At 38.1% G+C, this 27,383-nt stretch overlaps 2 protein-coding genes across 10 annotated transcripts in view; both read right to left on the reverse strand.

Annotated features, from left to right (window-relative positions):
- si:dkey-220o5.5 (actin filament-associated protein 1-like 2) overlaps positions 1–8,713 on the reverse strand; it is a 19,775-nt gene extending 11,062 nt beyond the window's left edge. Inside the window, exons 1-4 of one of the 3 annotated variants that reach the window (XM_032516622.1) lie at positions 8,554–8,713; positions 2,237–2,374; positions 850–927; positions 563–618 (exon numbers count right to left, since the gene is read on the reverse strand). In XM_032516622.1, the coding sequence (XP_032372513.1) occupies positions 563–618; positions 850–927; positions 2,237–2,374; positions 8,554–8,635 (354 nt within the window). In that variant the 5' untranslated portion in view covers positions 8,636–8,713. Of the gene's footprint in view, positions 1–562; positions 640–849; positions 928–2,236; positions 2,375–8,553 lie in introns of all 3 variants that reach the window. The other 2 variants (XM_032516621.1, XM_032516620.1) reach the window with 2 other exon arrangements.
- Positions 8,714–9,511: 798 nt separating this feature from the next.
- Positions 9,512–27,383, reverse strand: part of dmtn (dematin actin binding protein) — a 30,508-nt gene continuing 12,636 nt past the window's right edge. For 2 of the 7 annotated variants that reach the window (XM_032516672.1, XM_032516675.1), the window contains 15 exons: positions 24,372–24,437; positions 23,127–23,160; positions 21,885–21,966; positions 21,611–21,739; positions 19,307–19,351; positions 18,547–18,739; positions 18,010–18,054; positions 17,549–17,704; positions 16,810–16,919; positions 16,601–16,706; positions 15,684–15,866; positions 15,496–15,503; positions 15,314–15,370; positions 14,165–14,245; positions 9,512–13,562 (listed from right to left, as the gene is read on the reverse strand). In XM_032516672.1, coding sequence (XP_032372563.1) covers positions 13,449–13,562; positions 14,165–14,245; positions 15,314–15,370; positions 15,496–15,503; positions 15,684–15,866; positions 16,601–16,706; positions 16,810–16,919; positions 17,549–17,704; positions 18,010–18,054; positions 18,547–18,739; positions 19,307–19,351; positions 21,611–21,739; positions 21,885–21,966; positions 23,127–23,137 — 1,320 coding nt within the window. In that variant the 5' untranslated portion in view covers positions 23,138–23,160; positions 24,372–24,437 and the 3' untranslated portion in view covers positions 9,512–13,448. Of the gene's footprint in view, positions 13,563–14,164; positions 14,246–15,313; positions 15,371–15,495; positions 15,504–15,683; positions 15,867–16,600; positions 16,707–16,809; positions 16,920–17,548; positions 17,705–18,009; positions 18,055–18,546; positions 18,740–19,306; positions 19,352–21,610; positions 21,740–21,884; positions 21,971–23,125; positions 23,161–24,371; positions 24,438–27,383 lie in introns of all 7 variants that reach the window. The other 5 variants (XM_032516677.1, XM_032516676.1, XM_032516678.1 and 2 more) reach the window with 5 other exon arrangements.

Genomic DNA, 27,383 nt, shown 5'->3' on the forward strand with positions numbered 1-27,383 from the left:
ACACACACACACACACACACACACACACACACACCGCCGTCTCCTCCCTAACCTAAGGAGGATTTAGTCTGTCATTACTGACCCCACATCACAAACCCTCCTCCTTCTCCTTCCCCTGTTATCTAAAAAAACATCATGAACCATCATGAGGTCAAACGGAGTAAAAAAACAACACTGTCAAGAGAATCTGAATCTGAACTGCAGAAATGTCAAGAAAAATGACTTTACCCTTCAAAATAGTTTGACTCATTGATTAATGGACTAACATTTTAAGCTGCACTTGTATAAACTGATGGGGAGTTTAATTTATAACAAAATAAAATGTTTTTTAATACACTCGTTATATGTTTTGTGTGTAAATTCCAAGGAAGATGCATTACTTTTTACTTTCCTATATTTGTTTGATAACTATAGTTACTTTACACAATCAAATTTATAAAAAAAGTAGATAATTAACTAATAAATGATGATGTACTAGAGATTCAACTATCCGGCAGTCTATGAAATAATTGAGCATGCATGCATTGGGTGAGAAATGTGGGAGATGTGTGCGGTGACTCACCTCTTTTGTCAGCCACACAGGTGAGTCCTTATTTAAGACCAGCTCAGACTGGACACCTCCTGGACAAGCAGACACATCTGGGTTTGATATCACAAACAACATGTAACATGTTTCAATTTCCACCTTTATTATCATTACAACATTGTTTTTAAGTTCAACATGAATTTGTATATTCAGTAGACTATTGACCAAAATAATCTGGAATGTGTCTCATTTCAATTCAAGTTGAAGGATCAGAAATACGAAATTCTGAGTGCACATGTCTTGTGATTTCGGTTCCGTGTTACCTGTCCCAGGTGTGTCTGCCAGCTCGTTGCCAGGAGACGATGATGGACAGCTCATGATCATGTACTCAGCATCTTCCACTAGAAACACAAAAGACATATTCATCTCTGGCAGTAAACCTCAGCAGTAGATGAATCACCGTTTGTTCACATCTAACTGGTTTTAGTGGTAGAAGTGGTTACACTATTTCAACTACTTTCACATCTTGCAGTCAACAGACACTTCAGCTGCTAACATTGCACATACTTCAACGGTCTCCAGCCCTTTCCTGAAATTTCAACTACATTTATCACATACAAAGTGACAATTATCCTCCTTTAGTGGTTAACTGACACTGACTGCTTTCATCTCCAAAGGGCCGTTCAGTGTCAGAGTGTGCGCCGCAGTTGCCTGGAAAAGGCAATTTTCTTGGTGGACTATAACCTTTTATTTATGTTCAGAAAATGTACCTGAACTCAGTAAAAAGCAGGATATTAATCTGTGTAATCTTACGTTGTCATGTCTGCTGTATTGGGTTATTATGTGGGCGATATTATCATTTGGCGTGTGTGCTTGACACCACTGTTTACAGTACATTATTGCTGCAATCACTGTCACTTTAACGGTTTCAACTTCACTCAGTGCTGACACTTAAATTAACACTTAACTCCCATTCAGTGCTTACTTAATTAAGTGCTGACATCGTTCAGTAATTATATTTTAATTGCCATTTATCTTTCAGTATTTAATCTATTTCAAAAGTTTAACGTATATTAAGCAGCGAGCACACAAAGGTTTTTCTGATAATTTTAACTTTTTCCACTAAGTAGTAAGCAGTGTTTGAATTGGCAGTATGGATAGTAGAAATTGTATTATCAGTAATAGGAGTAGTTTTTTTTTATTTTTTTTTTTTTTATCTTTTGCTCTTTAAACTACAATTCAACCGCAGTAGGCTAATTTTTTTTTTTAACTACCACTTCATCTCATTTCAGTATTTGAATAACTACCTCCGCCAAGTAACGTTTTCAGTTTGGTTTGTTGGTTAGTTAGTTTATCTGTCAGCAGGATTATGGAAAAACTACTGGCTCGATTTTCAATTTACCTTGGTTGAAGGGTTTAGCATTGGCCAAGGAAGAACCCATTACATTTTGGTGTGGATTTGCATCACGGGGCCAATACAGAAATTAATTTTCCCTTACACATGTGAGATAGGGCTTTAGCTTGGCGGAGGTCTGCGCTCTCCGTGTGCCCTTCTTGTTTCAAATGTTTCAAGTGCAAATATTTTGCAGCAAGCTTACAGATTTTCTACAGAAACCAGCACTATTACTCTGGCTTTGGTGGTAACAGTGGTAGCAACAGTAGTAGTAGTAATAGTAGTAGTATTGTGAGTATTATTATTATTATTATTACCAGGAGTGTCGTTTGTTTGCAGTTTGGACAGCAGCTCTGAAATGGATTTCTTCTGAGATTGAGCATTGTAACTCAGGTTCTGTTCAGAGTCCAGAACAGACAGGAAGGACTGCAGATCCCAGATCAGCTTGGCCAGCACTAAGGACAGAGGGACAGACAGGAAGAGAGTCAGGTGAACATCTGGACCCACAGACTCATCAGCTGTCTGCCTGTTTGGCCTCATTTAGGGGGTAAACGCTAATTGGAAAGAACAGGAATAATCACCACCACAGTTTGACAGACTTTATCTCGGAGTCACTCTAATTGTTGACAGAGAAGCAGAGCAATGAGTCATTTACACAAGGACATTTACTTACTGTACTTAAGTACAATGGGAGGTACTTGTACTTAACTTGAGTAATTTGTTCTCATGCCACTTCCTACTTCTAAGAGAAAATGTACTTTTTACTTCCCTGATTTACAGCTTTAGTTAGTAGTTACTTTACAAATTAAATTAATTAAGTTTTTGGAAATAAAACACATGAATGTACAGCTGAAACTGTTTTAATGGTTGAAGTCATTTTTCATGAAAAAAAGATGTCATTGTTTCCAGCTTCTCAAATGTGAAGATTTGCTATTGTTATGATTTAAAGTAAAGTTTGACCAAGGTTTGTTTGAAAATGTAATGTTTAATTAAGCTGAGTTAAAAAAAAAATGTATTAGAATCAAAGTTAAAAAAAAGTAAATTTGTTAGATAAACATTTCTGTCCTCATTTCACGAGTTTCACTAGTCATGAACACACAGAAACTGACGGGGGTCTGTTTGTCGTCAGCAGGTTGATAAAACATGTCTGTGTTTGTGTCATGAATGAAGCTGTTGTTTCTCTCTCACTCAATGAATACTTACTTTGTGTTTTGGCTTCAGAAGAGTAAAGAGCTGAAATCATTGAAGGCAGCGATGCCTCACTTTCTTATCCACTACAGATACAAATACAAACCAAAAATTTTCCTCTTATACAACTCATATCTCTATGGCTATGCTTTGTCTCATCATTTATAATAGGATCCTGTTTCTTTTGCTCTCTCGTCTTCTGCACACAAGCTTTTGTTTGTTGACTGTATAGGTTATAGGTATATGTACACACATATTTAGGTGTGTCTTGTATACATCTATAAGTGTGTGTCTATAAGTGTGTGTCTTGTAAACATCTATAAGTGATATTTTTGTGTGTTTTTGAATGAAAACATTAAATGAATAAAAATGTCCTTTTCAACATACAAGTTTCTAGCTCTCACCGTAATTCCTCATCAGATATTTTAAAGTAACAGAAGACTTCATGTTCCTGTGATATTTGTTCCAAAACTAACTTTAAGGTGTTGAAGGGTGAAACACTGGAGCTGCTGTCTGTTTTTCAGGTCATTGATTCTGTTAATGAAACGGCCAACTGACTGCACCTGTTCAGGTTAAATTTCCCATCACACATATTCAGATGCTCTGGCCTTCACATGTTGACTGATGTGACGGAGACCCACTGATAAGCTTCTGCTAATGTTTGACACAGAATAAAGAGTGAGTGTGTATGTGTGTGTATGTGTTACATCATTTAACTGAAGGTCCTTGTACAATAACTGAGATACAGGAAGAATGTGTCTGCACTGGAAAACAATTGCAGCCATTGCGGCAAATTCTCCATCAGGAGGGACATTTTTCGTTGGTTTGATGGACAACAGGGTTGTGTTGGTTTCTGTAAACACCTTCCACCTACAGGACCTGTACAACCACCTCAGTGACCACCAATGGGATCACTAGAGACTCTTCAGTAATTACTGATACATCTTTAACAACCTCTTCAACCTTCTTACTGACAAATTAAACCTCCTGAAGAACCACAAGGACCTCCTGAAGGAACCAAAGGAATCTTCCTCTCAGTTTTCCTACTGACTTGAACCACAAAATGGACCTCCTCCTCAGTGACTACTAAAATTTCCTAGAGCAAACCAAGAACAACTTACAGGACCTCAAGAACGTCTTCACTGAGCTGAAAGAGTTCTACCGCCACCAGACGGACTCCTCGACCCTCCTCAATGACAGCTGGAACCTCTTAACCCTCCTGTTGTCCTCGGGTCAAAGTTGACCCATTTTCAAAAAGTTTCTATAACACAAATTTGATTTTGTTTTTTACCAAATTTTCAACAACAAAAAGCAATATGGATAGTTCTCTACAACGCTCTTCACAAGTAAAATAAATCATCAGTTGGCTACTTTCATCAAATTTGGGAGTTTTATTTAATTTCATAGCATTTGAAAAAAAAGATAAAGAGATAAAAGAAAAGAAGAATGTTAAAAAAAGTGACAAAAATGTCAGAAAAAGCTTCAAAAACACAAGGAAAATTCCACAAAAATGTCAAAAGGCACAGAAAAAAATGGAAACAACAATAGAACAATAGAACCAACAAAAACCTAGAACATCCTCACAACCTCTCAAAGACGTCCAGCGCCCCTTGAGGAACCCCAGACCCTCCTACAGCATGACTAGAACCAAAGACCCAGAACCGCTTCGAGAACCTAACAGGTCTGCCTCCTGAAAGAGCCAGACCCTCCTACAGCATGATGAGAACCACCAAAGGACCGCTAGTACCTCCTCAATACCCATTACAACTTCCTAAAAAGACTATACATTTTAAATGCATAGCAAACTTGTGTTATTACATCATAGGTCATCTACGTTCTACTTCCGGGATTGCTCTGTTGGCATCAAAAATTCCGTCGAATGTCATTGTTCTCGGCCAGATGTCCGTCATCTTCTGCTCTCTTTGTGTTGGACTTTTATTCTCTGGTGGATTTATGAGGACTGTGGTTAACTGCTCAAAAATCTGAGTTTTGTGTTGCACGACTTAAACAACTTTTTAACGTACACGTTACACCAAAACAAGTTCCTTCCTGAGGCACCAAGGCACCGTGGGGTCGTCTTTAGCATTGCCCAAGACGATGGTGCAGTTTAAAGAAATATCTTTAAAGAAATAAAGAAAGACCGGTTTAGAGAAATATCAATAAACCAGAGCATGTTTTTTCCATTCCCGGACGTGAAAGCGCTGTAACCGGTTTTAGGAGGAATTCTGTTGTTTCCTGTTGCTGGTTAAAACCAAATTGAAGTGAATGGTCCTGAGAAGTTTGACTGAACTGATCTCACAACAGTCGGAATTATCATCAAAAGGGAGTTGAAAATGTAGAAAATGCAGAGAAAACAGACAGTGATTGTGTTTGAGCTCCATTCAGAAGGACAGAGTGAGTCCAGTCACTCTCTGAAGGAGTGGGAGACGAAGGTTAAATGTTTCGGATTAACTCGTCTCTGCTGACTTTAAGGATTCAACAAGTCTGCTTATCAGCCTGCTGCTGTTTTAAACACTGAGCTGCACATACCTCAAACACCCACAACACATCGTCAACAACATACCCACAACACATGAAAAAAACATTAACAACATATCAAGAACAACAACAACATACTCAGAAACAAGAGGAAGATTTCACAGCAGAAAAACTGCTGCTGGACTGAGAAATAAAGAGTTTGCGCTGCCTATCTGACCATCAACATCACTTCCTGTTTCTGCCTTTGATGCTGCAGAACACACGCACACACACGCACACACACACACACACACACACACACACACACACACACACACACACACACACACACACACACACACACACACACACACACACACACACATTAACAATCACATCAACAACAACACCTACAAACTTAAACAACTATACAAGCAGAATTCACAGCCTTTTTTATATCTATTTCACAGAATTATTTTGGCATTGCTGTAATCTCTAATGCTTTAAAAGTTATGTTGGTTGTTGGTGTTCTCTTCTTACTGTAATATTTGTCTTCAGTTACTGAATTGTCTAACTCAGGGCTGAGGTCAAAGACATTTTTCTAGTGAATTACTGTAACAAACAAATAAACTAACTTATGAACTGACAAATTGACTTAACATATTTACAAACCGACAAGCACACAAACAAACAAATGAACAAAAAAACAAAATTAGTTTTTTCAAGATGCCTTTGTATGTAAATTACAAGAAGTATTTCATTCCAAATGTGAATAAAATATGTAGCATGCTCCTGCAGTTAGAGTTTTTAGTGATCCAGATAACTCAAGATACTAAAAGCACATTTCCTCTCTTCCTTCTATAGTCCTTTATCATGAATCCAGTCAGATAGTCTGGGTTTTATAATAACAAATAATAATGCTTTTTATTTACATAGCACTTTTTGCAACACTCAAAGACACTTCACAGCGTTTTATGTGCACTGAAAACACAAAGTTTCAAGCTGAGATTTGAGTCTTTCTGGTCAAAGCCAATCCTGTAGCTGGCTGAAGTTAAAAGGTTTAGAAAACGTTAGTGTGTTATTGGGTGGGGAGCAGCTTTCTCTTTCATCCTCTGGTTGGTAAAAATAGAATCATTTGCATTTCTGAGCTGCAGTAAGAAAAACACAGTATAAAAAGAGATTTGAAAACCAAAACCAACGAATTTCACTACAGAACTAACCGAGCACTACTTCCAAGGCCAAGCGATAGCATACAATATAATTATCTGCTGTAACTGCGTTATTTTGTGGTGTAACAGTTTATGATAAACAAAAAGCTCTCTTCAGAGTGCTAAACTGTTACTAAAGAATACAGAATCAATTCTGTTTTATAAAGCTGATCATTTAATGTTAACAGATCTCAGCTATGACTTAAGTTAATGAGCTAAGTCAAAATTTAAATGTTGCAAAAACTTTACTCAAATTTCCAGAAAATGTTACAACTGAAACATGAATGATAGCTTGTGTTAATATTAGTAGGCCTATCTACAGCTGGTGGAGCTAATTTTCCAGTCAGTGCCATTAAACCACTGCAGAAGAAGAAGAAGAGCTGATTGAAAGAGCTCAAATGATGTAAAACCATGAGGAAAACATGATGGAAATATGACATTAATATAATGTGAGGCAGGTTACAGTCTACTTTTTGCTCAGCAGATTTCCTGTTTTCAGCTCTTCATGCTTTGTGTACGTATGTCATCATCTATTCCCTAAGGAAACACTTTTACACCTTTTTCTTTAAATTTCCAGTCAAGTTTGCTTTATGCAGAAATGAAATTATGCATAAAAACAGACTGTTCTTATTATTTCTGATAGAAAGGGCTGACAAAACAACCAAAATCAAACCCAAGTTGATTGAACTGGATTTTTTCACATTGGAAGCGGTTAACACATGAAGTCATACAGTAAAACCAAAAGTGAGTACAACAGTCAGAGTGTTTGTAACGGAGGAAAATGCTAAATTGTTGGTCTGGAGACTTTATACACACTCAGAATCTAAACAGTCTATTAACTCAGTCCCCTGAGGACAGCTGGAGGAGGAAGTGATGATGATGATGATGAGGATGATAATGATGAAGGACAGACGGGTGTTTCCAATTGTTGTGCTGCTGTAGTTAACATACCATTAGGGTGAGAAAGACTCCATAGTTTTGACGGATTTATATATTTTGTCAAATTAAAAGTCATTATGCTGTGTGTTATTCAGTAGTTGTGAGTGTGCTTTGTAACACACAACAATGTAGTTTTTGTTGCAGATACGTTTTTTATTGTTTTAGATAACACCCATAACTGCGGTATACACAGATAATAAATGACAATTTAATTTATAAAAGACAGAGACAAAAAATAATATTAAATATGTCTTCATACAAGAAGTCATACTTTTTGATGATTACTGAACATTTAACAACTATTAATGTGTTTCCAAATACAATATACTGTGTTATAAACCATTTCTTACATGTTTATACTGACTATAAATACTAAATAGGGAGAAAGTAAAGTGTACACACTATAAATAAAAAGTTAAATAGTGCAAATTTGTATGCACCTCATATGTACGTTTAGTACAAATCTATGAACTTGCGTGTTTTAATTGCACATTTTTTGAATTTGATTTTGTATACAGTACTTCTAATTATTAATCAACGAAGGCTTATCTTATCTTTTCCATGTAATTATTCACATGTAACAAGGCATAGAATAAATGTCAAATTCACATACAGTATACATGCAGACGCATGAGCCACATTTGACACTTATTTCATTAGATGTATAGAAGATACTCCTTAATGTCCCAGAAGAAACTGAAATAACATTTAAAATGAATAAAAATCAAATGCACCATTGGTCAGGTAAAATGTCCAAAATGTAAAAAACATGTGAGTGTGTTTCTGTGGTGTTACATCTGTAATATTTTTCTGTAGCTTGTATAATAAAGGGAACACAGTACCTTTCTGTTTGTCCATGTCTGTCTGTCGTTTCAGTTGCTGCTGATCTTCAATCTCATTTCTCTGCTCCAGAGTCAAAAACATCAAGCAACAGAAACAGAGAACAGATTTCCTCCTCAGTGAACTCTCTCTTTCTTTCTGCTCTGTGAAGAAGCACTGAAGATTGAGTCCGGCCTCTTTGTGACATCATGAGAGAGGAGAGAGAGGACGGAGTGACACACACACACACACACACACACACACACACACACACACACACACACACACACACACACACACACACACACACTCAATATGACTGAAGAGAGAGAGTCAAACACCTCACTGAGAAAAAAACTGTTCCATACATACTGTATGTATATATGTCTTAAAGGGATGGTTTGGATGTTTTGAAGTGGGTTTGTTTCAGTTACTAATTCGTAGTCAGTATGTTACCTACAGTAGATGGCAGTCGGCACGCCCCAAGTTTGGAGAAGCAGGCAGGAGTACCAAATCTTTATTAGTTTTAAGTGACTACATTGAAAATCTTATTGCTTCACCTTGCTGTCAAAAATCCCTTAATTGACCATAATTAGAAAGACCAGTTTGTCCCCCACTTTAGTCCGAAATGAAACATCTCAACAACGATTGGATGGATTCATGTTCTCCTCAGACAATCCTCTGACTTTTCATCTATCGCCTTCATCATGGTCAACCAATACCTGCAGAACTTATAACATTCTCATCAGCTTCAGCTTGACTTTATGTTTACTGATAATTAGCTAAGGTTAGCCTGCTAACACTCTAAACATAGATGGTGAACATGGCACAAAGTATACCTGCTAAACATTAGCATGTTAGGATTGTCATAGTGAGCATGCTGACGAGACGTTAGCAACAAAATTCTTCCAACGAAAACTGGTGATTTTTGTACTGTATCATATGATACATACTGCGTACAGAAATGTTAACACAGTCTCCTCAAAGCAAATAGAAATGCTCTTTATTGTAACTCATGTTAATCATTCACATCACCATTCGTCTGTTACATCACCTGCATCCATATATGAAAACAACAATATTGATATTGTTATTCAGTGGTTCAGTATGTACAACAGCAGGGCGGCTTGGGACAGGTGAGTCACCGTCAATGACGTCTGATCTCAGTCTGACCTTTGACCTCCGTCTTACTTCAAAAAGTTATGGTTTCAAATCCAGAGTCGTGCCTCTGATCCTTGAACCTGTACCTGTAAGTGAAGTTATGTCTATTTAATTAAATTTAGTTAAATAAGAATATGACATCATCATCATGACATCATGCATGCAGCACTTAAAATATCTGACACGTTGACGGTGACATGCGTCCACAAAGCCGCCCTGCGTGTTAAAATAATTCAATAGAAAAAGAAGAAAAAAACACTTTCAAATGTACAAAAAGAAAGAAAAACAAAAACATGGAACAATCTTTGTGTCATCATGGCATTAGTCACAGCAACCCACTTCCTGTTTCTAACAACACACAACCAATCAGAACAAAGCGTAAATGCTCTCTGTATCGTCAAATAGCGTCAGAATCATTCCTCACGAAGAAAGAAATAATAAAGGAAATCATCAATGTAAAGTGACCAATGCTCGTTCACTCCAACTGACAAATCTTCGTCCACCGATTTTTTTCACTCCGGTTCTTTTTTTTTAAACGTTTTTCACAGATACAGGAAGCGTGTGGTGGCGAGGCAGACGTTTGTCATGCAGGATGTGGTGGCGGTGATTTTGGCATTTGCAGTGAGAATAAATTCATCCTGACCAACTCTCAAGAGCTGTCCTTAAACCCCACACAGTAGACTGTTGAAATCTGATTTAAAAGGTGCTGTGAGTTTCATTTTACCTTCAATAGATCACATTAGTAGAAAAACAATAACACAACGACTGTAAACACCTGAGAACAGACTGACAGACTCTGAAATGTTTGGATAACATTTGGAATAATGTTCCAGCTTGTATTATATTGTTTTCTTTTGTTATTATATTATGCTCTTAATACTTTATATGTCAACACATATTATTTACATTTTATAATTTGTTTCATGGATTAGACAAACTTAAATATGACAGATACACCTGAAAGCACTGTCACATTCACCTTGATATACTTTTACTTATGTTTTACTTAACTTTTCATTCATATTTAATGAGCATTGTTGGAGGGAGCCTGATATCAGACTTTTCTGTGGTTTTTGTGCACATGATAATAAATGAATTGTTATATAAAAACCGTGACTGCAAATGGTATTTTTTTTATTAGCAATACTTTTCTGAACGGCCCTTTATACTTTGAGTTTAATATCAGAAAGTCAGAAATACTCTGAGTGATACTGAACCAAATTTACAGAGACAATAAGGTTTTTTTGTTATTTAATATTTATTACTTTACTTATTTTTCTGTTTTGTATGCACACAAATATGATCTAACTAATGTCGAAGGCTTATCATGACAGGAGGAATAAAAAAACTACTGAAAAAATGATTTTGAAATGTTTACATCCTCTTCTTGGTGGGTGCATGGAGCTCAACAATCGTTCCATTTCTTTACAGCCATTGTACCAAGCTACTAGCTGTTTTAATTAGATTTACTAAAAGATCAAATCAAACACGCTGCACCTTTACATTTTCCGTTCAGATCAAGGTTCAGTAAAAAAAACAATGCCTTTGTTACTTTTAATAAATTAAATGTGTTAAAGAAGTTAACTAATCCATGTTTCTGGAGATCAGATATGATGCTGATGGATATTACTTTCTAGATATATGTGAACAAAAGATGTACTGAGGTGTCTGTGTGGCAATGACGAACATGTTCAGTTCACTTCTAGTTTGCTTGAACTCCTGTGCTGAGGTGAAAAATGTTCTCCAGGTATTTTTCATCATGCCTCTGTCCTCTGGTTTAGAAACCTCAGAAAAGTCCAGTAAAACTTGTCGCTTTTGTCTCTTTTCTGTACTCACACCTCTAGTCTTCCCTTCTTTTCTCAACATTCATGTATGGATATAAGTCACTTTTTCATTTGATTTTACCTGTCATTTTAATAACAAACATGCCACTTCTCTATGTAATATTAAAAAATAGCTGCACATGGTTTGGTCACTAAGCAACACTAAATGTCTACAACCTGCTTATTGGACAAACCAGAGCTGTATAGAGACAGAGATACGCTGCTCTAAATCTCTGGTTTTAATTTGTTTTTGTATTTCTCTTTGTGTGCATATACTGAGATAAAACAGGGCAGTGGCTTTTGCTTTATTACGAAGAAAAAACGCGAAAGAGACAGTTTCATCGTAGCCAATAGGAGCTGAGATGGATCTGGTGATAAACAGTCTGAAGGTTTGATCTGCTTCACCCTGATATAAAGCTGGATTTAAAATGTATTTGAGTGTTTTGAGACACTTGAGAAAGATTGAAGGTGGCGGAGCTTTGATAACTGAATACTAAAATAAACTTCCTCTCAAAGTTATGTTTAGACGTCTCATAAGGTATTTTAAAGGTTTTCCTTCCTAAATTTATGAAGTTAGAAAGCAAAGCAGAGGGAAAACAACATCAGACTACTGTGACCAAACTGTCTCCTTGTTTTTCTTTGTAGGTGCTGGGAACGAAATGCTGCCATTGTGACATCATAGCTGGCTAAACCACATCATCAAATCTGTGTTCAAAATCTGATTCAGAGTCAGCAGGAATGTTTGTTTAAAAGCCCGACTATGGCTGGAAGCTTCATAATAAAATATTTAGTGCATTCGGATGGAAATAAAGATCTCTGTCCGAACAAACAGCAGAAGCACATCAGCCTGCAGCTTCAGTCTGTAGCCTCATGTCAGTCTACAGATGGTATGATCTGTATTGTTTAATCTAGACTATGGACAACTTTTAAGACTTAAATTAGAGGGATAAACATATGAACCTTCTTTGACCCAGAAAGACTCCAGTGATATCAACAGTAGAGCCAGCTGTTGGGGATCAACTTTCCCAAAATTCCATCACTACAACCGAACAACTCAGCTTCACATAGGAAGAGCAGATTATCTGCTGACCAGAGTAAAAACCAGAGGATTTATTACCAGCAGATTCTAACAGGACAAATGTCCAACTGGAAGAAAGCCCGACATTGTGCTGAGTCACACCAGTAAATGAGAACAAATCGGCTGGCTGGTGAGCTAACTGGTAACATTAACCAGCCAAAATAGCTCGGAAACCTATCAGTAGCAAGTCAGCTACGTAGCTCAGTTGCTAACTAGAGAAAATGTTAATCAACCTCCTGTGTGAGTGCATCTTCTTTAGGGAGAAGTTTAAATTCCAGCAGAACAGAGTTTATATAAAAAAAACTCTAAATATAAATGGTGACGCAGCTAATATGATGGACTCTTCAGTAATACGGGGCTGAAAGAGATTAAAACAAAGTCAAAGTTGCTCAACCCGGAACTTTATGCAAACAATCACACATTTAATTTGCCTTTGGAATCAATTGATTGCAGCGATTTATCCGAAATAAAATTATTTTTTTTCAAATATCTGATGTTAAAAATGCTGGTGTGACCGGGCTCCTCACCCCCAGTTTAAACCCACTGGAGTTTGCTTTGGTCTCTGGTGGAGTTTTTTTTACCTTAACTTGCTCTGGCAGGTTGATTCTTTGTGCTCGCTCTGTAGTTTAGAAACTGAAGCTTATTAAACAGAAGCTCTGTAGGCGTGCAGCAGGAATCTAAAACCCCTCTGCTTTCATTCAAACCTTCACTGTGACTCAAACCTGACGTCTCACTGAGCGCCAGACTGTGATGATGATGGTGGTGGTGCTGATAATATTGAGTCTGTGTGGTTTCAGGATCCTGCAGTGATCCAGGAAGAGCAAGGGGGATTGTGAGAGATGTGGTCTCAGCAGTGTCAGAAGAGACAGACTTTCCTCTTCAGGTTGTTTCTCTTCCAGAGAGAGAGGCGGTCAAACTCCTCAATGGGCATCCCAAAAACACTGAAGAACTCCTCTTGCGAGAGGTGTCTCTGCAGGGATGAGGAACATAGAGAAAGACAGATGAACAGAGGGACAGGAAATGAGTCTTGTGCAGTGAATAACATCCACTTAATATCTGAGCTGATCATTTAATCCAGTCAAGATCATTAAAACATATTAAAAATTCTGGGAAATGTGGGATAATAGGTTGTAACTCATAAGAAAAGCAATAAATCAATCAATTAATCAAACAGCTCTTGAAGTCTATCTTCTAGTGAGAAGATCAGGTTTGTTTTAAACATAGTTTAAAGGAATGGTTCAGATATTTTGTAGGGGGTGGGGGGGTTGTATAAGGTACTTATCCATGTATACCTACAGTAGATGGCGGCCGGCACGCCCGCATCCCGGGGAACTAAAACTGTTATATCCATTTCTCATCAAAGCCCCCCAGCTACTTTGACAAAACCAGTAGAACGCAGGAATTGCTGGTCTACCGCTGCCTTGATCGGTAAGTTTGTGTTATTGTATGACTTTGGTGTTTTATAAGGGTTATGAACTAACAAAACTACCTAAGAAACTAACTGATAACCTAACCTTCTTTATAACTAGTTTCAAAGGAGGGTGGAAAGCTGAGACCACACTCTTGTTTTACCTCCAGCCTGGTTCTGTCCACACCAGGGGGCAGTTTGCGTCGCCCTCTATGGGTCACCACCAGCATCTCATAAGGGCATATCTACAAAGATCCATCAATCAATCAATCAATCAATCAATCAATCAACAGATGTACTACAATAAATTGTAATATAAATTAATAAAGATGACGCTGATGTTACATCTCTTACATTAGTGACTTCAGTTAACTCTAGAATTACAGATAGATCAAGACAAATCAATCTGCTATTTCAGCACAACAGACGCCATGGATTCATCAAACCCATAGACTGTTAAAATAATGAAAAGTGGAAAAAGTGGAAGAGACCCTACTTTTCACTTGATTTATTACCTTAATTAACATTTTCCTAAAGCGTTTACGGCCTCAAACACTAGTTTCAAATCTTCTTCAATACAGCATGATGTTCAATTTGTAAATGATGGTCCCATTTATTTTAAAAATGATGATAAAGCAGGGGATGCTTTAGGGGCATGACCACACCTGTCAATTGGGACTAAGGTTTAGCAATGGGTATCCATCTGCGTCCACTAAAATAGCTGTAAACTTGTTTTGGGGTATTGTGCGTGTTTTCATCTTAAACCTTGACCCTCTCACTGTGTGTTTGAACTTTATCAAAGTAAATTGGAGCATTTTGGATGGCTAAAATTTCTTGTTCAGTGCTCAGTGGCACTGTGCCAGCACTTGAGTCTATTCTGTAAAAACTCCGAACAAAGACTCTCTCATCTGTTTGGTATCATAAATTTATAATTGTTGTAATTCCTGTATGTGTTAATACCTGGAATCAATCCAAATCAAAATGTATATATCCCTTTGTGTCTCATTAAACCAAGATCTCTGAATAACTGTAACCAAGCCAGTAGATGACACAAACCCAAAAAAATCTGTTTGTTTTGTAACATCCTCTTTAGCATTTAGCTTAGCACAGCTCCATTGCAAACAGGACCGACACTGGCTTGGCCCCGTCATCCTCCCCAGCTCCACCCTCTTGTCCAAAACTAGTCATTTCCAGTTTTTAAAAAAAACAGATGGTGACGGCCAAAATTGCCAAACTCTAAATTTTATTTTATATGTGCACTCTTGACTTTGCATTGCAACTATCTTATCTTACAAACTGCATAGAGCTGTCACCTTATGTTCCAACATGCTGGGGAGAGAGTTTCCTCTATCCATCCTGGAGTCTCCGTTCTGTCACACACACACACACACGCACATACGCACGCAAAAGCACGCACACACAGAGACATCAGTCACTATCAGTAACACAGACACTTATCAAAAACATGTTTAAACATGAATGAATCAGACTGTACCTGAATATCTGCAGAAAGAGAGGAAGAGAGGGAATATAGAAAATATTATTTACAATCTTTTTAGAGCCCAGCAGGTGACGTGAACGCCAGATAATAATACAAAAAATCAATCTAAATGTCATGCATTCATTCAATATTGATATGGCAAAAAAGAGAGTAAGACAAGTTTCCAAATAGGATCTTTGTACCTGCTGGAGTTTTCTCAGACGTGCTGAACTCTGCTGACTGCAGCTGAAAACAAACAGAAACATGTTCGTCACCATCTTCTGTGAACTCTGCTGTTATTGGACGTTCCTGTTCAGCAGCACTCACCCTGGACAGGCCACTCTTAGAAGATGCTGGGAAATACACAGACTTGGAGGCGTTGGTCCCTGAAAATGAGGATGGAAATTACAAAGAGAAGCAAAGAGAGTGGAGAACATCAAACCTCCAGGGGTCCTTGTTAACAATTGTAATGCATTAATAATAATGTTGAGGTTTGAACTGTTGATTGGACCACACAAACATTGTGAAGAAGTCACTTTGGACTCAGTAATTTCTCACTGTTTTCACAATCATATTACAATCTAATAATAAATTAGTTAATACTTCAAAATGAGCAGTAAATTCCTGCTTTTACATTAATGCATGTGTAAAAATAATCTAATGATAGAATATAAAATAGTATAACAGTCATGGGACACTTTTAAACAATTAATACTTTATCCACATTTTCACGGTAACACATTATTTAAACCAAAGAAAGATTTTGAATGCTGGACCTTTACTTGTAACAGAATAATTTTAAGAAGTTGTATTTGTTTTTTTTACTGCAGTAAAGGATCTGAGTACTTCCTCCATAACTGTATAAGCAGTTGTTAATTGAATTAAATGAAGAAGTTGCTTGTATTCATCCGGGCCATTAGGTGTCACCCAGTTTCCCTGTAAGCTTTCTGGTTTTGCTGTTACATAAAACCAATGAACCAATCAATAAAAACAATCCTAAAAAAGCTAGAGCCTCCTATAAAACTCTTTTTGGATCATGGACGAATGCTTCAGTAGAGCTCATACAGCGCTGTGTCTTGTGTGTGTGTGGTGTGTGATTACAGTAGTGACAGTAATGTACCAGTGTGCTGATGTGGATCCGGTAGTGAGCGAGTTTTCCTCCTCAGAGGAGCTGCAGATTTATCCAACTCCTCCTTAAGGATGATTTTCCCCAGATTCGACTGAATCTGAAGAGAGATAGGGAGATGTTATAATCTGATGAGTTATACCGGTTGATGTAACCACCACAGAGCTTTTAGATACTGTACGGTACACTGACTGGTCCTCTACCTTGTTGAGTTCTTGCTTCTGAAGTGCTCTCAGTCCCCACAGCTCATCATCCAGCTCTCCATCCTCCTCCACATCTTCATCTCTCTGATCCTTCTTCCTCCACTCCTTCTCTAGAGGGAGGAGGAGACAAGGATAGAGAGGAGGGGAAACAAGGGCATATGAGAGGAAACAAGTAAATGAGTTGAGGAGGAGAGGAGACAAAGAAAGGAAACAAGAAGAGGAGAGGAGACAAGGAGAGGATGACACATGGAGAGGAGAGATAACCAAGATAGAGAAGAGGGGAAACAAGGAGAGAAAACAGTAGAAGAAGGGAGAGAAAGTAAAGTAAAGCAAAAAGAAAAAGAAACACTTAAGAAAAGATAGAAGAAGGGAGGAGGAGAGGAAACGAAAGGAAACATTAAAATGCAATGAAAAGAGGGGAAAGGAGAAGAAAGGAAAGAAAATGTAAATTAAAGGAAACAAGGTGAGAAGAGTGAAAGGAAATGAGAGAAAAGGAATAGGACAATGAAAGTAGATACAGAAGAGAAAGGAAAACAAAGAAAAGAAGGGAGGTGACTAGACTAAATAATTCATGAAGCATATGTAGGGATTGAAGGTCAACTGGATTTTTAAAACAAAAATGTGGAAATCCCATTTTTCTAACATATACGGAATGCAGCATGAGATGTGTTTCACTGTGTGTATGTGTGTGTGTGTGTGTGTGTGTGTGTGTGCGCGCGCGCTTTGGCCTGGGTCGTACCAATCACAGCGACGGAGGGGGGGCAGGGCCAGTATTCAGTCTCTATCTTGGAGGGCAGGTTGGGGTCCGGAGGATGAGCTGCTGGAAACTTTGAAGACTCGATGATCAGATCCTCAATGTGTTTCCCCTGAGGAAGCTGAGAGGACACATGCGCATCTGTACACACACACACACACACACACACACACACACACACACACACACACACACACACACACACACACACACACACACAGTGTGGTATTAATACTTTTACTGCAATAAAAAGACCTGAATAGGCATGTTTCTTCCACCTCTGGTCAGCAAGCTCATAGTTACAAAATAAAATGAAAGATACATTTTCCACATTCTGATCCAGTGTCCATGTGTTAATGCTTCATTCATCTGTCATTAATGTTTACTGACTGAGTCCTGATGGATTGAAATATCTGAAATATACTGTAAACATGTGTGTAACACACCTTGTTTGTAGATAGGAGGCTTCTTATAGATGTTGGAGCCATTTTCTGAAGGAAGAGAAGAATGAGGTAAGATGGAGGAAAGAGACGAGGAAGAGGAAAATGCTGATGTCTACATTTGAGGGTTCAGTTAAAACTCATTTTATAATATAGACACATAACCTCAACAAACATGTATAATAAAGATCCCTTAAATTTGGTTACTAAAGAATCGTGACTACGTTTGGTGTAAATATGAACCTGTCAGCGCTCTCTGGCGGACAAACTCAAACAATGTTTCTGTTAGGCTACTTATCGGCCAAAATATAAACTACTGTTTTTATATCTGCAACAAGATGTGGTGAAATTGTCCAATAATATACTCCCAGTAAATACAACATTTTTGTCTCATACATTTATGACTGTAATCTTGGAGATTTTTTTTCTCACAATAGTACCCATTTTCAGATAATTATTAGATAATTATTTTTTTTACCTACATCCCTAATGCACTGTTGTAATAAAGAGTAGCAGAAGAAGCTGAAAATAAAAAGGCATTACCAGGCCTGTGGAAGTGCTGCATGGTGCTCTTGGTACCAGAGGAGTGAGTGTTTGGTGTGTTTGGTGTGTGTGGTGTGTTTGGTGTGTTTGGTGTTGGTGGTGTGTGTGTGCTGTGTGTCCTGCTAGTCTGGATGGTGGAACAAGGGGAGGAACCTCCAGGAGAGCGGCTCCCCAGCCACTCCCTGCACTCCTTCTGTGAACACAGAGAAACACAGGAGTCAGACAGGTGGAGGGCTGATGCCTTGATTAAAAGTTTTTAATGTTTTGTTGGGAACTGGTTTAATCTTTTGCATTGTAGTTTATATTATCATGTTTACTAGTAAAACATCAAAGTAACTAAAGCTGTCAGATAAACGTAGTGCAGTAAAAAGTTCAAGATTTACCTCTGAGATGTAGCAGGGAAAGGAATACTTAAGTACAAGTATCTATACAACACATTTAAATACAGTACTTGAGTAAATGTACTTCAGTCTGTGAAGTTAAGAAAAGAACTTCCTCTGTGATCGATTAGTTTAAATATCAGTTCTTGATCATCTTTGATCATTCACTTATTGATTGTCAGGTGCTGGGACCTTTGACTTGCTCAATAATGGCTGTAATGTTGCTAACTGGAGATAATGTTGCTGTTGCAGGTCTAAACATAAACCCTCACGATGTAAACAGGAAGAGTGAAAACTAAAAGATAAACTATACGATGCTGATGATGATAATATAAGGAGAGAGAGAGAGAGAAAGAGAGAGAGAGGGAGGGGGGTCTTACCTCCGGGGAGAGAGGAGGAGAGATGGAGCGAGGAGACAAGGACCTCTGATGAGGAAAGAACAAAATAGATTAAAAACACTCAAATAAGTATAGATATAGATTCAGAGAACGAGGAAGAAGGTCCACAGAAACAAACCCAGGTCTACATACTGTACACAACTCTGATGTAAACAAGCCAACATGTATTTCTTGCTAAAGATATGTGGAGCATAAAAACTGAATGCTGCTTCTCTGGTTTAAGACTTTGGGTACAGGAAGCAGACCTGAAGCAGACCGTCTGAGACCTGAACCAGACTCTCTGTAAGATTTAGATGCTTCATAGCGAAGCAGCAGATCAGAAATAAAACCATTCAATGCATTTATAAACCAACAGGAGTGTTTTAAAGTAAATTATTTGACAAACAGAAAGCCGGTGCAATGATCTGAGAACTGGACTAATTTGGTCCCTCCTCGTCTTAGTGAAGACTGATCTGAGACCTGTAAAGACGGCTTTATAGTAGTGGGTATAGTAGTCAAGCCCACTGAGCTTTTCTAAATCCTTCTGATTCAGAAGTCTTTAAATTCTTGATATATAATTCCGATGACAGTTGGTTAATTTGTTTTTAAAGGGTTAGTTTGGATTAACCAAAGTCCGTCAATAACACAGACAAACTAACCGAACGGGGCAACAGTAGACCAGCAACTCACGTCTTCCGCAAGGTAATATTACTGTTTTTGATAAAGGAGTCTGGTGACTGTGAAGAGAGCATCAATAATGGCTTCAGTACTATTGGTTTCGGTCCTGTAATCATGGCTGCTTCTCCAAACTGGGAGCGCTGGAGCGGATAATACCTTATACAACCCCACTTTAAAAGAGCCAAACTATCCCTTTAATGTAGACGAATATTTCTTTTTCTTTTTTTTGTTGAAGATAACTTTATTGAAGTGTAGATGTGTGCTTATACACTGTATATAGACACATACCCCCCCCCATACACCCAGACAGACAGACACACACACACACGCACACACACACACACACACACACACACACACACACACACACACACACACACACACACACACACACACACACACACACACACAAAGGGTCTCAGCTGTGGTAAGGAGCTGTCTGGTCTCTAAACAGCAGGTTGATGTCTCATGTTGCAGCCAGATGCAGAGCTAACCAACCGATAAACTAACCGACTGTCAGACCAGCCACAGTGTCTACTTCTAAAGCCCCTTTCACACTGCACCGCAACCCTGAACTTATCTAGACATTACCCAGAGGAGCTGTATGTGAGAATACTAATGTCCTAATCAGTTAGACCGGACATTAAACAGACTCTACCATGCCAGATGCCAAGTTCAATAATGTAATGTCTGATTGAGCCCATGTGTAAATAGAACAGCTCATTGTCCGGAGAATTCATAGCAAACGAGTGGGCGTTTTGATGAAAAAAGATGCCAACGTAAATTTCTAACTAGAGAGACAACGAGATTCGGAAACATCTGTCGGTAAGAGTGACGCTGAAATCCTCAGACAAATTCAGATAAGGGCAAGAGACTTGGTTGTTCATTCACATTATGTCCAGCCTCCTGCCTCCACTCTAACCAGGCGCCACCCCTAAACCCAGTGAGAACGCATCTAAAACAGACTCCTTTTGTGTACTACAAACTACAAACAAACAAACTACAAATGTTTAGTTGTATAAGTTATTTCCTAAAACACCTTTATCAAACCTTTATCAAATAAACAGGAGGAAAAAGTCCATTTGTTGAGGACAATTTTTTTAGAAGAAAATAAATCCATGATAGATTTATTATCTTTCTAGACATATTATTTTGTAATAATCAATTTAATTAACAGGGTAGAAAGGGTAGAAAGGGGTAAGAGTATGTAAGTTTTACTTCTGCCTACTTCTTTTTGCGTGTGTAATTAGAGGGTTTTAAGTACCGGATATAAGGGAGTTTTATTTTGTTGTTTAATTGTTTTCTTATTACTATTTTTCTGATGTTTAATTTTTATTTACATGTAAAATAAAATATAGACATCAATCAATTAATCCACATTTGATGGTTTAGTGAGAATTTGGGACAGCAAGACAGTGTATGTAGGGTTGAGTCAAAACAAACTACAGTGTATGTTCATGGAGATGAAGGAACAGTGTTTTTATGGCACAGAGAAAGAAGATATATCAGGCTGTGTTAACCACACAATTCTTGTTAGTAGATACATTCACTGCTGGTTTGATTCTGAACATGAAGAGAAATATAGAATATTACTAGACATCTACTAGAAGAAACATGATATTTAATCACCTCCAGTGGGCTGTAGCTGTAGTGCTGGTGGTAGATCATCAGATCTGGTCTCTCTATATCAAGGATGGCTTTGTCTCTTGGTAACGCTGCCAAATCCTTATAGCCGATAACCCCGTCCTCCACTCTGGCCTGAAGAGAGAGAGAGAGAGAGAGAGAGAGAGAGAGAGAGAGAGCGAGATAAGGAGAGGGAGTGAAAGGAGCCACAGATTACAGATTACTGCCTCAAGATTAATCTGAAGAATAATATGACTTGATCTGGTGTGGTATGTCTCACCACGATGGCGGCTGCAGGGGATCCTGGGACGCTGGGCCCTCTCAACGACAACACGCTCCCTGGAGACGTTTGAGCCAGCTGCGCTGCTAACACACCACACACACACCACACACCACACACACCCACACACACACACCCACACACACACACACACCACACACACACACACCCACACACCACACACACACACCCACACACACACACACACACAGAGGATCAGAGTCAAAACCAAAAACTGTCAAATGAAAGAAGACTTCAGCTAATGAAGGAATGGATAAAGATCATTTAGGTTTCTGCTCAGTGAGATCAGTGAGTTTTTTTAAAACCTGAATTCATTTATTTAAACCTTCTGACAAAAAACAGTCCACAGCTAGCAGGCCTGTGAGGCAGCAAGGGTCTGTGTAGAAAAAACTATTACAAAAACTAGAAGGGCACTCAAAGAGCGCAGACCGCCAAGGCCAAATGCTCTATAAAACCATGTTGACAAAAGGAATATATTTTTTTTAGTTTTTTTTACTTTTGTTAACGCTGCGAGACAGGGCATTTGTGCTGCACTCTTTTAGTGTCAGAAAAATTAAGTAATTAAGTAAATTCACACTGCATTAACATTGTGAGATAGGGAATGCCGTTCATGCCATTCATTTTTATTGTTAATGTGTTATTTATCATTCATTTCATTATTTAAATGTAGCATGTAGCAGGTTTGTTAACAGTGGGGGTGTGCGGGCGGGGAGTGGTTGTTTGGTAGTCTAGCTCAACGGCTGTACATTGCTGGAATAAAACCTGACATTCTCTGCGTCCTATCCCACTCGTTACCTCTGCCATCGGGGCTTAGCACCGCCCAGGACGGTTGTGATTGGTTTAAAGAATCACAAGACTATAATCTAGTGCTGACACAGCGCTGTGGAAAAAGTCTGGCAATACGAGAGTAGCTGTTTGGTGACAAAAGCTTGCACCATAATCGTCACCCAGCAACAGCTCAGCCAATAGCCAAATTCTATTGCAAAACCCGGGTTTTAACCAGTAGAGCGCAGTCTCTATGCATATTTAGAACACAATATGTACAAATAGAATACTTTGCACTAAAATGTCAAAATGTCAACCTAAATCCATTACTGTAATATCTCATGAAAGTCTCTTCTTTACAAATAGGCAACCATCAGAAGCAGAAACCAGAAGAAACAACACTTTAAACAGTTTGGGCTGTTTTTTCTAAATAGGTGAGTGAAAGCAGTATTTACCTTGGGCATCATCCTGGCTGCTGATTGGTCAGTTCCTGAGAGAAACAATATGTATTTTTGTCATTTATATTCAGTTTTCCTTGCTGTACACTGTAATGTAATGGGTTAGTAGCAGAAATGTGTGTGTGTGTGTGTGTGTGTGTGTGTGTGTGTGTGTGTGTGTGTGTATGTGTGTTTGTGTGTGTTTGGTGAGGCAGTTGGAAAACAGAAATCTGCTGCAGAGGCTTTCCATGACAGACAGTTGCCGGACCAGAGCCTTACGTACAGCAAAGTTCAGTCATTGACATTCACAGTTAGAACAACTGATACCACTGTCATTGTCATATACACTGAATAATGTTTTATATTAAGTGTAAGAAGAATCATCTAATTTAAAATGTATTGTGAATAATTGTGTTCAGCTTCAGTTCCAATAATGGCCACTAGATGCCCCTTTAAGGAACTGACTGTATAGAGCTCAACAGTGTGGTTCCAGAAGTAAAAATTTAAATTTTAACATTTACATTTTTACATTTTTAAAGTTAAATTTATTATATAATATAGTATAGTATAGTAGCCATGATGTCAAAACCATCTGAGGTAGACTGACCACGAGCTCCCTTAGAAGCCAGAAGTCCTTATTATATCAACCTTGTTTTAAGAAAAACATGTTATATTCCCGATGGAGAAGTACACTACCAGCAATCCTACACGTAACAGCGACGTCTCCAATTGGTGGAGCTCGCTGTTACCATGGAAATGTTTACCGCAATAGCAAACCTGCGAACAGCAATAGCCAGCAGCTACCATTGAAATCTATGAACGTCAATGGAACATTTGAAAGGGGAAAATCCCTTCCGGAACTAGAGCTGTTCAAAAAGTGGCCGAGCTCTGTTGAATTGAATCAGTAAATGCTTAGACTAGAATCAGGGGGAAGCTGCTAGCCTAGCTATAGCTGTCTGATTTACATGTTTATTGGGCAAAAACAAAGAAAACAATGACAGTTTGTTTGATTATTGTGGGATTCATGTAAATCTCAGACAGTTACCCCCACTTTCAGTATATATATGGCTCAGCTGCAGCTGCTGGGTTGCCAGTTCTGCATTGTCTGATGTGAGCGACGGACACAAAGGGATTATTCCAGAGTCCACAGCTTTGTCCAACACAGACACACGTGGAAGTCTGGGTAACAAGCGGTCAGTGAAGGAACACATACTGTATTTCTGTGTGTGTGTGTGTGTGTGTGTGAGTGTGTGTTTGTTCAAACCTCAGGGAGAATAAAGGCTCATGTCTGTAAATGTTTGTCTTCAGGGCTCTGTAGCCTGATCAATACCTGAAACGTATACATAATGGGATATACCAGATCACTTAATTGCAATTAATTGGTATTCATTAATTGGAATCCAACACTTCCTCTATTTTCTCTATTAATACCAGTGGTGGGAGAAACAGTAACAACAATACATTACAATGAGTAAAAGTCCTGCATTGAAAAGCCTACTTAACCCTCATGTTGTCCTCGGGTCAAATGGACCTGTTTTCCTATATCTATGGTCCCAATTGTAATTACCTAAAATAACATGATTGATTCCACACAACGCTCCTTGGCAAGTACAAATCTCTACTTTCATTCATTTTGGGGTGTCTTATTCAATTTTATAGCAATTGAAAAAAACAACTTTGAAGTGGTTTTGAAATAGTATTGAGTAACAGTTGACATATTCCAGTCTGTGATTATCCATCAACATACATTCCTTTATTTTAGTCAAAATAATTCCTAATTTCTGCTTTTCTAACTCAAAAATTAGGTATAATTTGAGGTTTATTGACCATAAATTCCAAAAATAACTAAACTAAAGTTAATAAGTCAGTGTTACGTAGTGTGTCGTGTAAAAGTGACAAACATTGAAAAAAAGCGTCATATGTGGTGAAAAAAGGTACATAAACGTAAGAAAAAGTAAAAAACATCGATAAAAAGCCTCAACAAAAGTGTTGATTTTCAATTTTGACGGGAAGATAACACAAGGGTTAAGAAAAAGTATATACATATTATCAAAATGCACTCAAAGAACCATTCAGAACATATTCCTATGAGCCTTTGCACCACTTCAGTGCAGAACAGTTCAAATGATCCCTACCATATAGAAACTTAACATCCTTAGTTATCTGTGCTTAATATGATCTGTGCACTGCCTACTTAAGCTGATAATTACAACCAACTAATGTGATTTAGTAATGAATATGCTTTTGACAAAATATTAAATAATAAGAAGTAACCACTAAAAAGTTTAATTACAACTAAATCTGGGTTTACAGTGCACTGATACTCTACATAATTAATATGATGATATGGGTTTGACTGACTGACCGTTTTGCTCTAATTAGGAGCTGTGGTCACTTTCTCCTGGAGAAAACAATGAGAAGTGGCAAAGTAAAAGTGTCAGCACTTAAAGCCAGCCACGGCGGTCAGTGTATCTTTTGGTCATTCAATTTTCCTTGCATAAACAGGAATTAAAAACCAAAAAAACGAGTGGTTGCTTGATTGTTGTTGTATAATACAGAATTTGAAATAGAAATAGAAGGTGTTTTTTCCTATTCATGGTCATTTTAATTTTTCATTATTTCATATAACAAAAAATAAAATGACTACCGTTAGCATTCCATTGACTGCCATCCATTTTGGCGTCTCTTTGACAGCGATCAACTTTCCATCTGAAGCGTTTAGAGATTCTATTTGTCCATTGTTTACGTCTAAAGAAACACTACATTGTATAAAAGGCTCCATTACCTTGCATCTCACGTTATGGCTCCGTAGCAGACGTTACTTACCGTCGCATTGTAGACAAATTACCGTACAGACACGAGAAGCTCGCAGGCAGTTTCAACTTCCATTAGTTGTTTAAGTTTAATTACTAATGTTGACTAGCATTTTAGTTAGCAATATTTTGCCTGTGCCTATGTTGTCCCCTAACATATACAAACACTCTCCGTCTCTGCAAGATTGGGAATGATTTAGATTTCTGTTGGCTCAGCTACCAGAAGATTTACAACTTTCAGACAGGTTGCTCACGTCACATGTACGTCGTCAAGCTGAGTTTGCAGCTGTGCAGTAACGCTCATCCATCATCGGAAAAGTGCTTCTAATAGACTCTCTGTCTCTCCCCGCCGCAGACAACTTTGCCCAAAGAGAGTCAAGCCAGCTGATAGACTTTCAGGGGTCATCAGCACGGAAATGCTTGGTGTAAACGTACATGTTTTGCATCATTTTGGCCAATCTTCCAAGCAAATCCTGTAAACTGGCTAAAAACTGACTTTTTTAAAAAAAACCTGGTCCCAGGATGAAAAAAAAATTGAAAACGCCGCCTCTAAGTCTTGACCTCTAGCCTTTGACTACTTATCATCATCTCTTAACAACAACAATGGTGGACTACACGCTTGTATTCCTGCTGGTGAAGATATTGAGCCTATTAGGGTTATTGTATCCTATTTCATCTATATTTATATTCTGGGCTGTGTGACTGATGTATGTTTGCTGCTGTAACACCATCATTTTCCATTTTTTTGGGATCAATACATATCTATCTATCTATTATCTTTCTATCTACTAGGGCAAAATATACTGTCTGTTTGTATACAATGCGCAAGTTTTATGCGTATGTTCCGGCTCTTCTTCTCCGTTTGGACCCAAATATTCTTGAAACGATGCCAGGGCAGACGGGGGGAAAAAGATTGTTTTGGTACGTGTGGACGTGGCCTCAGTTACAGCGCCAAGGTCTGATCCCAGCAAACTTTCTGTTGCTGCCGTAAAGTTTGCTGATCTGGCAGAGACAATAGCAATGAAAAGGAAAAACACGTCTTGTATTTAAATTTTAAATTTTGTATTTCAAAACGAAAATCAAACAACCACTCTTTTTTTTTGTTTTTTTAATACCCATTTCATGAAAGGAAAATCGAATGACCAAAAGATACACTGACACACGGTGGGCAAAACATTGCTTTTTCATGCACTGGAGATTTTGGGCTTTTTTTGCTTGCACTTGTCTTCCTTCAGAGTAGAAAGAAAACATCACCAACAACAACAAGATATGTATTAACATTGTTTCTAAACCAAAACAGGGTTTGTTTCTTTTTCTCTCTGGTAATTGGTGGATGTTAATTTAAAATGGAGGCTGTAGAAAAAGCCCTCACTCTGAGAGAAACCAAAGTGCTTTTGTGTCTTGAAAAATCCAAACGGCAGCAGCCACACAAATTCATTCTGTCCCCCGAGACAGATCAATTA

This window comes from Etheostoma spectabile, chromosome 5 (genome assembly GCF_008692095.1).
Source record: "Etheostoma spectabile isolate EspeVRDwgs_2016 chromosome 5, UIUC_Espe_1.0, whole genome shotgun sequence".
NCBI lineage: Eukaryota > Metazoa > Chordata > Actinopteri > Perciformes > Percidae > Etheostoma > Etheostoma spectabile.